Raw genomic sequence first — 14457 nt, 5'->3', positions numbered from 1 at the left:
TGAGTTTTATCCCGGGTGGCTTATGGTTCCCAGCTGGTCTGATCGATCATTATTAGAATCTCATCAGCAATTGTTAAATGAAGACAGACAATCAGACTCCAACCTGGTGCTTTTGAAGTAAGGCACAGGGAGCTTTACTTATTTATTTTTAATTCTCCAGAATATTTGGGTACTCATTCAAGTTCAGGAAGTGCTGCAGCTTAGCTTCCTCTCACTCTGGTAAGGGCTGTCAGAATTTTTGGCATGGGGGTTAAAAGCCAGGTAATAGCTTCCCTTTCATGTATTTATCAAGCTTCTGTCCCCCTCTGGATCAGACCCTATGTTAAGTGCTGGAAATCAAACAGTGAAATGAAAGCAAAGTCCCCGCCTGGAGGATTTTATATTCTAGTGGGGAACACCATATTGCTGCATAGGTCAGGCAGGTAGCACGCCACAGAACTTTAGGATGTGCCACTTGCATCATGACCGTCATGGATTTGTACATGTCTTATGGCAATTTCCAGCAAATGACAGGAAGGGGTCTTGAGAAAAGGGTGCCCTTTAGAATTCACACAGGGATGCCATGTGGCCTAGCTGCCTAAGTAACAGCTGGGTACAGTGACAATGACAGTAGAAGGTGGTGAGTGCTATGGTGGTGCATGATGTTCCTGCCAGGAAACAATGTAGAAGCACTTAACTCAGACTAGAGGATCAAGATCCCTTCCTGGAAGAGGAGAGCTAATTTTTGAAAAACAAATAAGACTAAGCCAGGCAATTAAGAATCCAGACACTGCACTTGGCAAAAGAAATGACATAAACCAAAGTGCGGAGAGTGGAGAAGGCAGGAATTCATCTCGTCACTGAGGTTCAGTGACCCAGTACAAGGTGAGGGCTGATAAGAGATGGGGGAGGAGAGGTTGGCAGACGCCACAACACAGGGGCCTTATATGTGCACTGCCCCTAAGGAGCTTGGACTCATTCCTGCGGGCAGTGGGGAGAGCCATTAATACTTTTAAAATAATACCACTCTTCTCCTTGTTTTATCCATATGACGGATAAAATCACCCAAAGCCAGCTCATCTGGACAAACACTAACCTTTTGGCATATTTCCATGTGTGTACATGCATCCATTGACAGTTTTTAAACAGAGAAGTGACATAATTGAGTCTTCATTTTAGAGAGATTACTGTAGCTCAGTGGTTTTCAACCAAGCATGATTTTGTCACCCAAAGGAATTTTGGCAATGTTTGAAAACATTTTTGGGTCAGATGTGGTGGCTGCCTCTAATCTCAGCGCTTTGGGAGGCTGAGGCAGGAGGCTCACTTGAGGCCAGGAGTTTGAAATTAGCCTGGTCAACATAGTCAGGCTGCATCTCTACAAAACATTAAAAAATTAGCCAGGCATGGTGGCACACACCTGTAGTCCTAGCTACTTAGGAGGCTGAGACAGCAGGATTGCTTAAGCCCAGAAGGTCAAGCTTCAGTGAACTGTGATTGTGCTGCTGCACTCCAGCCTGGGCAACAGAGCAAGACCCTATCTCAATAAAAAGAAAATATTTTTGTTTTCCACAACTGAAGAGGGCAGGCTGCAATTGGGATCCAGTGGGTAGAGGCCAGGGATGCTGCTAAACATCCTACAATGCTCACAACAGATCACCACAACAAAGAAACGTCAACAGTGTAGAGACTGAGAAACTTTCTTCTAGCCATATGCAAAGAATAGATTTGAGGGGGCAAAATTAGGGTCAGGGAGACCAAGTAGAGATTGCTGAGATAATGGTGGCCTAAACTAAGGTAGAGACAAGAAGGAAAACAAAAGAATGGGCAGATTTATACAAGATTTAGAATGCAGGCCAGGTGAGGTGGCTCACGTCTATAATCCCAGCACTTTGGGAAGCCGAGGCAGGTGGATCATGAGGTCAGGAGTTCACGACTAGTCTGGCCAACATGGTGAAAACCCGTCTCTACTAAAAATTAGACAAATTAGCCAGGTGTGGTGGCGAGTGCCTGTAATCCCAGATACTTGGGAGGCTGAGGCGGGAGAATCGCTCGAACCCGGGAGGCAGAGGTTGCAGTGAGCTGAGATCGCACCACTGCACTCCAGCCTGAACGACAGAGCGAGACTCCATCTCAAAAAAAAAAAAAAAAAAAAAGAATGTAGACTCATGAGAACCTAAGAAATGAATGTGGTGGGTAAGGAAGAGAGAGAAGTGATGAACTGTCCACTCTGACTGAGGAAACTCCCTATGGCAGAACGGATCTAGGAAGGTGAGTTATGAGGCTGGAAAGTATGCAGGAACTAGATCATACAGGGCTTTATGAATGCAGAAAAAAATTTCAACTTTCACCTGAGAGCAAATGGAAGTCTGCAGGGAAGTGGCATGGTTCAGTTTATAGGGATCACTCTGAATAAAGCGTAGAGGATTGGTTGGATTGGGACAAAAACCTGGACACAAAGGACAGTTAAGAGGCTATTACAGCAAAAAAGCCAAAAGATGATAAATGTCTTAACTAGGGTAAAGTCAGGGAGATGTTAGAGATGTGGATGGGTTTGAGAGGGATTTCTGAGTTTGAATCAACAGGATTTGTTGATTAGGTGGATAGGAAGGACTGCAATGGAAGGAGGACATAGATTCTGTTTTGGACAAGTAGGATCTCAATGGCCTGTGGTTATCCAGGTGGAGGTCCTCCTCAGTGGGTAAAGTGTGCCCCACCAACACTTGGGGGGAAATCACCCAGGGTTCCAGTTAGAAAAGGATATTCTTGAGCCCCACCCTACTCTATTGAGTGAGAATTTCTGAATGGTATCTGTAAAGGTGTGGAAATGAGAGAATATTTAATGAAGGTGGAATTAATTTGACAAGTCTAGAGTACAGGTACCTGTGGAAGAGTGGAATGTGAGCAGATGAGACTTGAAGGGTACTGGATTATCCAGCAGTGTTTGCCAGATTAAAGAAAAGCCTTATGTCATGTTAAGATTTTGATTTTTAAAATTGTCTTAATTTTTTGTATTTTTAGTAGAGACAGAGATTCACCATGTTGGCCAGGCTGGTCTCAAACACCTGACCTCAAATGATCTGCCCACCTCAGCTGGGATTACAGGCGTGAGCCACTGCGCCTGGCCTCATGTTAAGATTTTGCGAGACGGGTGGATCACGAGGTGAGGAGATCGAGACCATCCTGGCTAACCCGGTGAAACCCCGTCTCTACTAAAAAAAATACAAAAAACTAGCCGGGCGAGGTGGCGGGCCCCTGTAGTCCCAGCTACTCGGGAGGCCGAGGCAGGAGAATGGCGTAAACCTGGGAGGTGGAGCTTGCAGTGAGCTGAGATCCGGCCACTGCACTCCAGCCTGGGTGACAGAGCGAGACTCCGTCTCAAAAAAAAAAAAAAAAAAAGATTTTGGATAGGCCGAGCGCGGTGGCTCACGCCTGTAATCCCAGCACTTTGGGAGGCCGAGACAGGCGGATCACGAGGTCAGGAGTTGGAGACCATCCTGGCTAACACTGTGAAACCCCGTCTCTACTAAAAAATACAAAAAAAATTAGCCGGGCGTGGTGGCGGGCGCCTGTAGTCCCAGCTACTCGGAAGGCTGAGGCAGGAGAATGGCGGAAACCCGGGAGGCGGAGCTTGCAGTGAGCCGAGATCACGCCATTGCACTCCAGTCTGGGCGACAGAGTGAGACTCTGTCTCAAAAAAAAAAAACAAGAAAAAAAAAAGATTTTGGATAATACTTTATTGTAAGATTTTTAGGCAGGGGATTGATAAGACCAAATTTGCATTTTAGACAGATCTTTCTATTGGTGGTGTGAAGGATGGAGAGGAGTCCAGAAGAAAAACTGTGAAAGTTGACGCTCAGGCAGAATGACTGGAGATGGAGAAGTGGGGATATATGTGAAATATCTCAGATACAGCATCAATAGGACTTGTGGGTAGATGCAGAAGACGAGGTAACTTAGTATCCCTTGAAATGACCAAGTCCAGGGGGCTTTTACCAGCATAGTTTTAATGATACCACTGTTGCTTTTATTGACTCTCCAAGTGGAAACTCTTCACATCAGAAACATAAATTAACTTGTGGGAAGGCCTGGGAGTGGGTGCAGAGACTCTGGGCCCCGAAAACTGCTGAGTCCTATACTCTTCTCCGCAAGTCCATAGGAGCACACGCAACCATGGCACTCTTAGGCAAGCATGTGTCCTTCCACTCGCTGCACGCCCTCACACTTGGTGGTAGCATCCCAACTGTGCTCCAGGCACCCTGTGGTCCTTTAGCTGCATCTCCCTCACACCTGCCATTCTCAGAAACCTGCTCCTGCTGCCCTCACTCCAAATCAGAAGGGGTGCCTGGTGAGCTGGTGAGTGTCAGACTGTGGGGAAGCACCGTAAGGGCTGTAGCCCAGCAGGATTCCGGAAAGAACCTTCACAGTCTGGCATGTAGTCCTGGCTCCAGGCATATTGGATTACTTGCCAGTCCCTGACCTCCCTTGCAGTGCCCCCATCTCCAAGCTTTTGCTCAGGCTATTCTTTAGCCTCTTGTACCGCTTCCACTGCCATCTTCCTATTGCCTTCCCTGTTTGTCCCAGGAAGTGCTTGCTGGCTGGCCCCTCTGCATTTCCCATGCATTTTACTTACACCTCTTCATCGTCCTTATCAAGTCTTGACTTAGGGTTTGGCTCTTTACATATCTGCTGTTTCCTAAAAGCTCTCAGAGAACAGGGTCCCTATCTAAGCCATATTTGTTTCCTCCAAAGAGCTCAACATAGTATGCAGAGTGTAGGAGGAAAACAGGCTCAATAAATGAGTATGGAAAAGAAGAATAAAAATAAAAGCAGTATTTAACTCCTAGATATTATTAGTAGATCCAGTATTTCAGAGTTATATGGAAAAATCCATAGTTTTCATTTCAATTTCTGCAAGACTCTGAGCTGAACTATAAAATGCATGTGGTTATCTTAAGGATATAAAATTATTTCGTCTCCCAGGTTTTATGTTCAACTTTTATGAACCATGAAGCAGCTAGAAGTTTGAATGGACAACTGTGCCTTGCCACTTTTAACTGATCTGGACCTAGAGACCCAGTTTCTTTAACTCTTGATCCCCATTACTGTTCTGTCAGTGGAGGAAAGGGCCTGATTTCATACAGAGCACTCAGTCATTATAGTCTATTAAATCTTTTTTTTTTTTTTTAAGACAGAGTTTTGCTCTTTTCGCCCAGGCTGGAGTGCAATGGCGCAATCTCAGCTCACTGCAACCTCCGCATCCCGGGTTCAAGCAATTCTCCTGCCTCAGCCTCCTGTGTAGCTGGGATTACAGGCACCTGCCACTACACCTGGCTAATTTTGTATTTTTAGTAGAGACAGGGTTTCTCCACGTTGGTCAGGCTGGTCTCGAACTCCTGGCCTCAAGTGATCCACCCACCTCGGCCTCCCAAAGTGCTGGATTATAGGCAGGAGCCACCACACCTAGACAGTCTATTAAATCTTGAATTCAGACAGAGAACCTCTTGGCATCAGACTATAGATTTAAAAGATTATGCCAGACGCAGTGGCTCATGCCTGTAATCCCAGCACTTTGGGAGGCTGAGGTAGGAGGATGACCTGAGCCCAGGAGGTCGAGGCCACAGTGTACTGAGATCACACAACTGCACTCCAGCCTGGGTGTCAGAGTGAGATCCTATCTCAAATAAATAAATAAATAAAAGATTAAAATTTATCTCAGTTCTGGGCCTAGGTCTTAAATTTGTCACCTTCTCATTGAATTTGAGAAAGCAACACAAATATTAAAAGAATACTTGTTCACAATGAGAACACCTGGACACAGGAAGGGGAACATCACACACCAGGGCCTGTCGTGGGGTAGGGGAAGCTGGGAGGGATAGCATTAGGAGATATACCTAATGTAAATGATGAGTTAATGGGTGCAGCACACGAACATGGCACATGTATACATATGTAACAAACCTGCACGTTGTGCACGTGTACCCTAGAACTTAAAGTATAACCAAAAAAAGAAAAAAAAAAGAATACTTGTTCACTTCCAGAATGGTTTCCTAGTAAGTCAGGCATCTTTATAGAAATCAACATCAATGTTCGTTGTTGTGGTGGTGGTTTTTTTCTCTTTTTTAGAAACAAAATTATCTTATGTACTGTTAAATCTGGTCATTACTTAATTGCTCTTTAAAATAAAAATGCAAAGAAACAGAAAATTTGTTTCCCATTAGGAAAAAAAGTCAGCATGCTGTGCTGGGTAAGAAAGAAGGCTCTGACCAGGCACCATGGCTCATACCTCCAATCCCAGCACTTTGGGAGGCCGAGGCGGGCGGATCACCTGAAGTCAGGAGTTCGAGACCAGCCTGGCCAACATGATAAAACCCCATCTCTACTAAAAATACAAAAATTAGCCAGGCATGGTAGTGGGTGCCTGTAATCCCAGCCACTTGGGAGGCTGAGGCAGGAGAATTGCTTGAACCCAGGAGGCGAAGGTTGCAGTGAGCCGAGATTGTGCCACTGCACTCCAGCCTGGGCGACAAAGAGCAAAACTACGTCTCAAAAAAGAAAAGGAAAGAAAGAGGGCTCTGGATCCAGACAGCCTTTGCCCAACTCCTAGCTCAGCAACTAACTGTGTATTCTGACTTCTCTGCACCTCCATCTTCTCATCTGTAAAATGGGAGTAGCCATAATGTCCATCTCAGGAGAGTGAAGTATCTAAATGAATTAACATGCACAAAGATCGAGCCTGACACAGAATAAACAGTGCAACAAACATAGCTATTATATTTTATGTGTTATGTTGTGCTCAAATGCAAATCCACTAATACGTAATTTTTTCTAGGCTACCTGAGGGACAAAGATGTAAAGCGTTGATTCTATGCAATCATAGAAAATGGTTTCTATTTTTCTTCAATAATGCACTAACGAAGAAACATCTTTCTACGGTGAATTAGAAATAGATCTTCTCAAGATATCAAAATCTAATGGCAAATGTGCTGTTGATTTTTCCTCCTGGTAAAAGTTAGGCTCTTCTTCAAAGAAATCATTTCAAATTATTTCCACAGATGCGACGGCCACGCAGGACCTCCCGTGCCTGTGAGGGGAGCTGCTGTGGTAAGTAACCAGATAACTACAGGTTACCCTAAGAAATTCAGAATTTATGTCATCCCAGGGTGGCTACCTATTTAAGTAGTATTCCCCTCGGCTCAGTTTTAAATTTATTTTAGAAGCTTGGATTTCTCCTCAAGAGTTCAAATTTTCCGAATTATATTTGGCTTCCAGTTGACTTTGGTACTGGAATTCGCCAGGAAGGAGTGAGGCCATCATGTTTCCACTCACGCCATCAGTGGCATCTCTGATATTTTTCCACGTGTTGCTCCCGTACAGCCCTGAGGGGTTGGGCAGAGGAGGCGGCCAGAGGAGGAGCCACAGCCACGTTTGCCAGCCAGGATGGGTCTGGACCAGACCCTTTCTGAGTGTGGTTATCATTTGTACTCAAAGAGGAAACCACTCATAGGTGAGATGCAGGAGCAAGTTTGCATGAGGGTTGACCCAGCGAGACGCTTCCTCAGAGGCTAAAATTTAAATTTGTCACTGTGTTCAGATGCTGATAAGATAAAGAAGCTTAAGAGTTCTGTTTCTGCTTTTTCATGGTCATAACTTTTGGTCTACACATGCCTGTGTCTTCCTGTGTAACTTGTATGGTTTGGAGCTAAAAGAAATGGAGAGTTTTGGAAGGCACCTTTAGGAAGGTTTTGAAAGTGTGCAGGAGGAAAGCAAACATATTTATCAGTGGATCAAAGCCTTAGTACCAGGACCTCCCTTTTTCTTTCTCTCTGTCTCTCTTTCTGCTCTCTCTCTGTCTCCCTCTCTCTTTGCAAAAAGCATGAGGTAAAATTCTGGTGAGGAGGAGTGCATTAAACAGAGGTTTTTGTTTTTGTGTTTTTGAGACAGTTTCTTACTCTGTCACCCAGACTGGAGTGCAGTGGTACGATCTTGGCTCACTGTAACCTCTACCTCCAGGGTTCAAGCAATTCCCCTGCCTTAGCCTCCCAATTAGCTGGGATTGCAGGGCCACACCACCATGCCCAGCTATATTTTTAGTAGAGACAGCATTTCACCATATTGGCCAGGCTGGTCTTGAACTCCTGGCCTCAAGTGATCCTCCTGCCTCAACCTCCCAAAGTGCTGGGATTACAGACGTGAGTCACTGCGCCCGTCTGGAAACAGAGGTTCTTTACACTACTTCTTTCTGGATAACACTGATCCCTATTTTTCTCCTGTATGTGCCTCAGCCCTAACCATGACACCAGCATTAAAAATTGCTACACTCTAATGGAGAACTTGCTGTCCTCCAGGCACTTGACGTAGATCATTTCATTTAATCCCCAGAGAAACTCTATAAAATAGGTACTATTATTCTCCCCCATTTAAAGATGAGGAAATTGAGGTTTAAAGAGTTAAAGATCACACTCCAGGTCACCCTGGTAATAGACTCAGGATTAGAAAGCCTGGGTTTCTGAAACTCCACAGCGGGAAGTCAGTAATGCCAGCAGCTCCTCAGCTCTGATGCCCTGTTTGCACATGGACCCCAGTTGCTCCCCACCTGCAGAGACTCTGCTTTAACTGAGCAGTGGACTGAAGTGGCATGACCCCCCCATCCAGCTCTGCCCTCTGAGAGGACAGAGCCCTGCCCCAGGATGCTTCTGTACAGGATGCTTCTGTACTCTCGGTTCTCCTAGGGCAAGTATTCAGATTGACCATCCTCTGCCGTTTGAGAGCCATGGGGTCTGAAGCAAAAAAGGCATGTAAAAAGAAAGGCAAACGCCTGGAGGAAGTGGAGCTAATTTGAAGTTTTGGTGATTTGAAAATCCAGTCTAGGGATTAATAGACATCTTACTTTGACAGTCCTGATTCCCACTTGCACGTAACCATTTCACTGCTTGGAGCATGTCAATCTAAAAGGCAAGAGCTAGGCGAATAAGTGAAATGGAACCCAGTGATTGTTGCTCCCCATGAATAGCTATTATGAAAAGGAAGAGAGAGGCTGAGAAGAGTGGCTCATGCCTATAATCCCAACACTTTGGGAGGCCAGGGTGGGAGGATTGCTTGAAGCCAGGAGTTTGAGATCAGCTTGGGCAACATAGTGAGACCCTGTCTCTACAAAAAAAAAAAAAAGCTTTTAATTAGCTAGGTGTGGTGGCACACACTTGTAGTACCAGCTAATCAGGAAGCTGAGGTGGAAGGATCACTTGAGCCCAGGAGTTGGAGGCTGCAGTGAGCTACGATTGCATCACTGTACTACAGCCTGGGCAACAGAGAGAGACCCTGTCTAAGGAAGAAAGAAAGAAGGAAAGAAGGAAAGAAAGAAAGAGAAAGAAAGGAAGGAAGAAAGAAAGAAAGAAAGAAAGAAAGAAAGAAAGAAAGAAAGAAAGAAAGAAAGAAAGAAAAGAGGGAGGGAGGGAAGGAAGGAAGGAAAGAGAGAAAATAATAAAAGGAAAAAATAATAAAAGAAAAAAAATAAAAAAAATAATAAAAAATAATAAAAAGAAAAAATAATAAAAATAATAAAAGATAAAAAAATCTCTAAATTTTTTAAGTACTATCTAAAATAAGGCTTCTGCATGACATGTAGATTTCTCTTACTTACTCAAGGAAGTTCTAGCCCCTCAACCCCACAGAGAGCCAGAAATTGACCACTGATGCCATAGCAATTCTCCCCAAGATGTGAGGTGATGAGCGTCTCATCACTTGGTTGGCAGCCTGGCAGGAGTGGTACAAGCAGATTCCACCATTTCATGGGAAGTTGTACTATATTATTAGATGATCTTCCACTTAAAAAAGAAGCTGCTACTTAAACATTTGCATAAGCTTAAAAGAAGCAAAAGAAACACAGAAATTTCAGAAAACATAGAAATTTTAGAGCTAGAGAAACACTTAGGGATCATCTAGCCCAGGGTTTCTCTCAACCTCAGCACCACTGACATTTTGGACTCCTGTGTATTGCAGGATGTTTAGGAGCACGCCTGGGCCACTTGACTACTCCTTATCCCTGAACAAACTCTGGCTACTGTCCAGTGATACTGCCAGCTCTGTACCCTTAGGAACACACCTCCAATGTGGCACTTCTTACACTGGGCTCTTTGTCCAGACTGGTGTGAGCTCCTCAGGCAGGGCCTGTGTATTAGTTTGAATTTATGCTGCTGATAAAGAGATATCCGAGACTGGGTAATTTAAAGAAAAAGGGGCTTAATGGACTCATAGTCCCATGTGGCTGAGGAGGCCTCACAATCATGGCGGAAGGTGAAAGTCACATCTTACATGGTGGCAGACAAGAGAGAACGAGAGCCAAGCTAAAGGGGAAGCCCCTTATAAAACCATCAGATCTCGTGAGACTTATCCACTACCACGAGAACAGTATGGGGGAAACCGCCCCTGTGATTCAGTCATCTCCCCCTGGGTCCCTCCCACAACACGTGGGAATTATAGGAGCTACAATTCAAGACGAGATTTGGTTGGTGACACAGCCAAACCATATCAGCCTGTGTATCCCCACTGCCTGGCACAAACTGAGCACTCAGTAACTGAAAGAAGAAATGAATGAGTGGTTTTAAGCTGCAGCTACATTGGTGGATATGACCTGTGCAGGAAAACAGACATGGAACAAATTCAGGAACACCTTGAAAAATTAATTTGTTGATTTTACCAAGGCATTTGATAGTATCAGTGAGTTTAGGCTTCAGCCCTGACAGCTGTTCCACAGGTTTGGCTGCCCTAAGAAGTTCTCAGGTACTCTAAGGCTACTCTATGACAGAGGTTTGTTTGTCTAGTCAGGTCAGAATGGCAGACAATATCAGTAGAGTGAATTGGAGTTGTGTAAAAGGCCTCATTTTGTTCAGCCTATTTTATGTACCATGTAACTGAGATCCTGAAAGCCAGCATTTTGCAACTGGCCTCTCATCCTGTGGGATACTTTTCTACCTCATTGGGCTGCCAGCATCAACAGGAGTCCTCCAGGAAATTCTCTATAACCACCAAAGAATAGTAGCAGCAACAGTAAGGATTATTAAGTGCTAGACCTCATTCTAAATGCATCACAGCTATTAATATTAATTCACCCAATTCTTACAGCAACCCTATGCAATGGGTATTGTTACTGTTGCTGTTATTTTCCTTTCACCAAGAAAGAAACGAAGGTACGATGGGATTAGATAACTTGCCCAAAGTCGTATAAATATTAATGGGCAGAGCCAGGATTGGAACCTATGTAGGCTCGTGTGCTTAACCACTATGCTGTCCTGCCTCCAACATGCTTTTCTGAAGCCTAATATTACAAATCTTCAGTGTCTCAATTTCTGTAATAATAAATACTAGTCATCTTATATAATTAGTTTTCTTTATTTTTTGAGATGGAGTCTCACTCTGTCACCCAGGCTGGAGTGCAGTGGCACAATCTTAGCTTGCTGCAACATCTGCCCCCAGGGCTTAAGCGATCCTCCCACTTCAGCCTCCCAAGTAGCTGAGACCATAGACATGTGCCATCAAGCCTGCTAAGTTTTTGTATTTTTGGTAGAGACAGAGTTTCACCATGTTGCCCAGGATGGTCTTGAACTCTGGAACTCAAGCGATCTGCCCGCCTTGGCCTCCCAAAATGCTGAGATTACAGGCGTGAGCCACCACACCCAGCCTTATATAGTTAGTTTTCTACCTTGGTATATCATAAATCAGTTCATAACTATGTGCAAAGTATCATGCCATATACAATGAAAGGCATGGAATGTCTCAGACAAGGTTCCTTTCTTCAGAGAGTTTACCATCTAACTGAAGATATATACATTAGTGAAATAACAGCAAAAACAAAAAAAACAAAAAAAAAAAACATAATGGAAAGAAGAGGGCTTGGGATCAGATCATATGGGTATGAGTAGCCAGTGCCACCATATAGATTACTAATGTGACTTCAGTAAGGCACTTACATGAGATACAGTTTCCTCATCTGAAAAAATGGGAATGATAATTCCTAGTTAATTCACAAATTTGTTATAAGGATTCAGTGAGAGGGGATAGTTTTAAATATATTAAAAATAAATGAGTAATTTTGTTCAAATACAAGAAAGTTGGAGGCTGGGCTTGGTGGCTCATGCCTGTAATCCCAGCACTTTAGGATGCCAAGGTAAGAGAGGGTTGCTTGAGCCCAGGAATTTGAGACCAGCCTGGGCAACACAGCAACCCCATTTCTACAAAACATTAAAAAATTAGTCAGGCGTGGTAGCACACATGTGCAGCCCCAGCTACTCAAGAGGCTGAAGTGGGAGGATTGCTTGAGCGGGGAGTTCGGGGTTACAGTGAGCTGTGATTGCACCGCTGCACTCCACCCTGGGTGATGGAGCAAGTCCCTGTCTAAAAAAAAAAAAAATTGGAAAGGATTTTGACACAGTTGTGCTACAAAGAAGTGTTTGAACCTCCTCATCCTCTAGGCCAGGGATGGGAAATAGGCTTCACCTTTTATGACAACTCCAAAGCGTGGAGCATTATTTTGAGGGGGCTTCTGAGTCCAAAACTGAGCCCTGAGGAGGATCAGTCAGTGTCTGCTCTGGGCCCTGGAGAGATGTACTTCTCTTCTAGGTCATAAGAAACTTCAGGAGCCTCCCAGCAGCTCTATGGTCTGTGTTTGGCTTCAAAGAATGCCTGCTACAGGGATGTAATGCACTAATAAGCCAAGAGCTGCAAAACTTGATCGTGTGTAGAATGAGGTATTTCAGCATTGGCTCTGGAATCTGACAGACTGGAAATGAACCTCCTCCCCACACCAGTGTGACCAAAGGCAAATGACCTGACCTCTTGAAACCTCAGTTTTCTCAAAGTAGGGATAATAAGAATACCAACTCCACAGGGTAGTTAAAACTAAATGAACTGAAGTAACTCACATAAAGCCCTTAACACATTGCCTAGAATAATCAATGTTCAGTTGCTGCTGCTAACAACAATAATAATATCTCACACATAGCTTAAATAAAAATTAGGTGTCTATAGGGTAGTGATAGTTTTCAATCTTTATGTCTGATACCTACTATTGACTAACAGTTCCTTTTGTTTTTTTTTAATCACTAACGTCACCCTTGCAGAGTTACAGTTGAGTGTAAATGAAACCTCAGTATTTTCTCTTGTTAGCTGTATAATTTACATCTCTGTGTGTTGAAAGCATCCTGAACATGTTGTTTGAGTAGGGTAGGTCTTGAAGTAGAGGGTCTGGGCGAAATAAAACCAGAGGAAATTACACTCAGGGTCTCTAGAAGGTAGTAATTCTTCCCAACCTAGAGAGGGTCATCTCTTCACATGACCCCTCAGTTCATGTACTTTTCATTTCACTGTAAATTATCATTACAAAGGCATGTGATCCTGGGGGCCACAAGGAATGTACTGGTCTACATACACAGAGAATAGATTGTTTGGGTGTTAAATGGTCGAGAATGCCTGCTGTTCTCTTAATCAGATATATCTACTTTGCACCAACTACCAAAACTGAAGATTTGAGAAGAATGGATTTATAAGATCTGTAATGAATTGTTATATCACTAACAACAATTAGTGATGTAGGGTAACCTCTGAGTTGGACAGACAAAAGGGAACAATTTGATGTAGGGTAAAAAGAATTAACTTTAACTGATCTGATTTCTCAAATGATTAGTTTGAGGTTTTATTACCTCCAATCAGTATCCCATTATAATTGTGTTTTGCTTTTAACATTTGTTTACTTCTGAATTTTATGTAAGTATGCTAAATCATATTCAGTGACCAATAAGTTATCATGGGAGCACTCCTTTCTTATTAATAAATCTCCTTTGTGAGTGGTCAACCGTGGCTTGCTCATAGAACTGAAAACCATAGGTCAATGAAATTTGGGCAGGTTTCTGTAGGAAATAACTGACCTAGACCTTGAGAAAGAAAACAAGCAGGAGTGAAAATACAAGGTCGTGAGAAATGTAGGAGTTAAGAGAACCGGCACTGTGGAATCGGACAGACCTGTTATGGAGAAATTAAGAAGTTGGAGCTTTGGAAAGGATGGGCGTGTGGTCTTAGGCTTGAAAGATGAGATGAAATGATGAAATGTAGTGGTGAAGGTCAAATAGAAAGGGAAATTTTGAGGTGGGGGAGAGGGATTCAAGAGGCAAGGACTGGGTAGCAGAGTGAGCTGAAAATAAAGACTGTAAAGGGAAGTGGGTGAGTGTAGGATGAGTTAAAGTGCAGTCATGAGTGACAGAGCCAGTTTGACAAAGGAAATGCAAATGGAGTTTTGGCACAAGAAAGTGAAGGCTTGGGAGTGGATAATGTTCGCAAGGTTCTGAAGACAAAAGCTTGAAAGTAGGGCAGTGATTAGATTTTATGAAATTAAGATGAACATTTGTTAGTAAAAATAATAATAATAATAATAATAGCTGGGTGAGGTGGCTTACGCCTGTAATCCCAGCACTTTGCAGGGCTGAGGCAGGA

At 43.6% G+C, this 14457-nt stretch overlaps 1 protein-coding gene across 1 annotated transcript in view; it reads left to right on the top strand.

The window, feature by feature from the left end:
• The window catches only part of EXPH5 (exophilin 5), a 95154-nt gene that overhangs the window by 60545 nt on the left and 20152 nt on the right, over positions 1-14457 (top strand). Inside the window, exon 4 of the mRNA XM_025356449.1 lies at positions 7032-7080. Within this exon, the coding sequence (XP_025212234.1) occupies positions 7032-7080 (49 nt within the window). The remainder of the gene's footprint in view (positions 1-7031; positions 7081-14457) is intronic.

The sequence above is a fragment of the Theropithecus gelada genome, chromosome 14 (assembly GCF_003255815.1).
Source record: "Theropithecus gelada isolate Dixy chromosome 14, Tgel_1.0, whole genome shotgun sequence".
NCBI classification, from domain to species: domain Eukaryota; kingdom Metazoa; phylum Chordata; class Mammalia; order Primates; family Cercopithecidae; genus Theropithecus; species Theropithecus gelada.
Note: the sequence above shows the minus strand (reverse complement) of the source record. Positions and strands in the feature narration are given on the sequence as shown.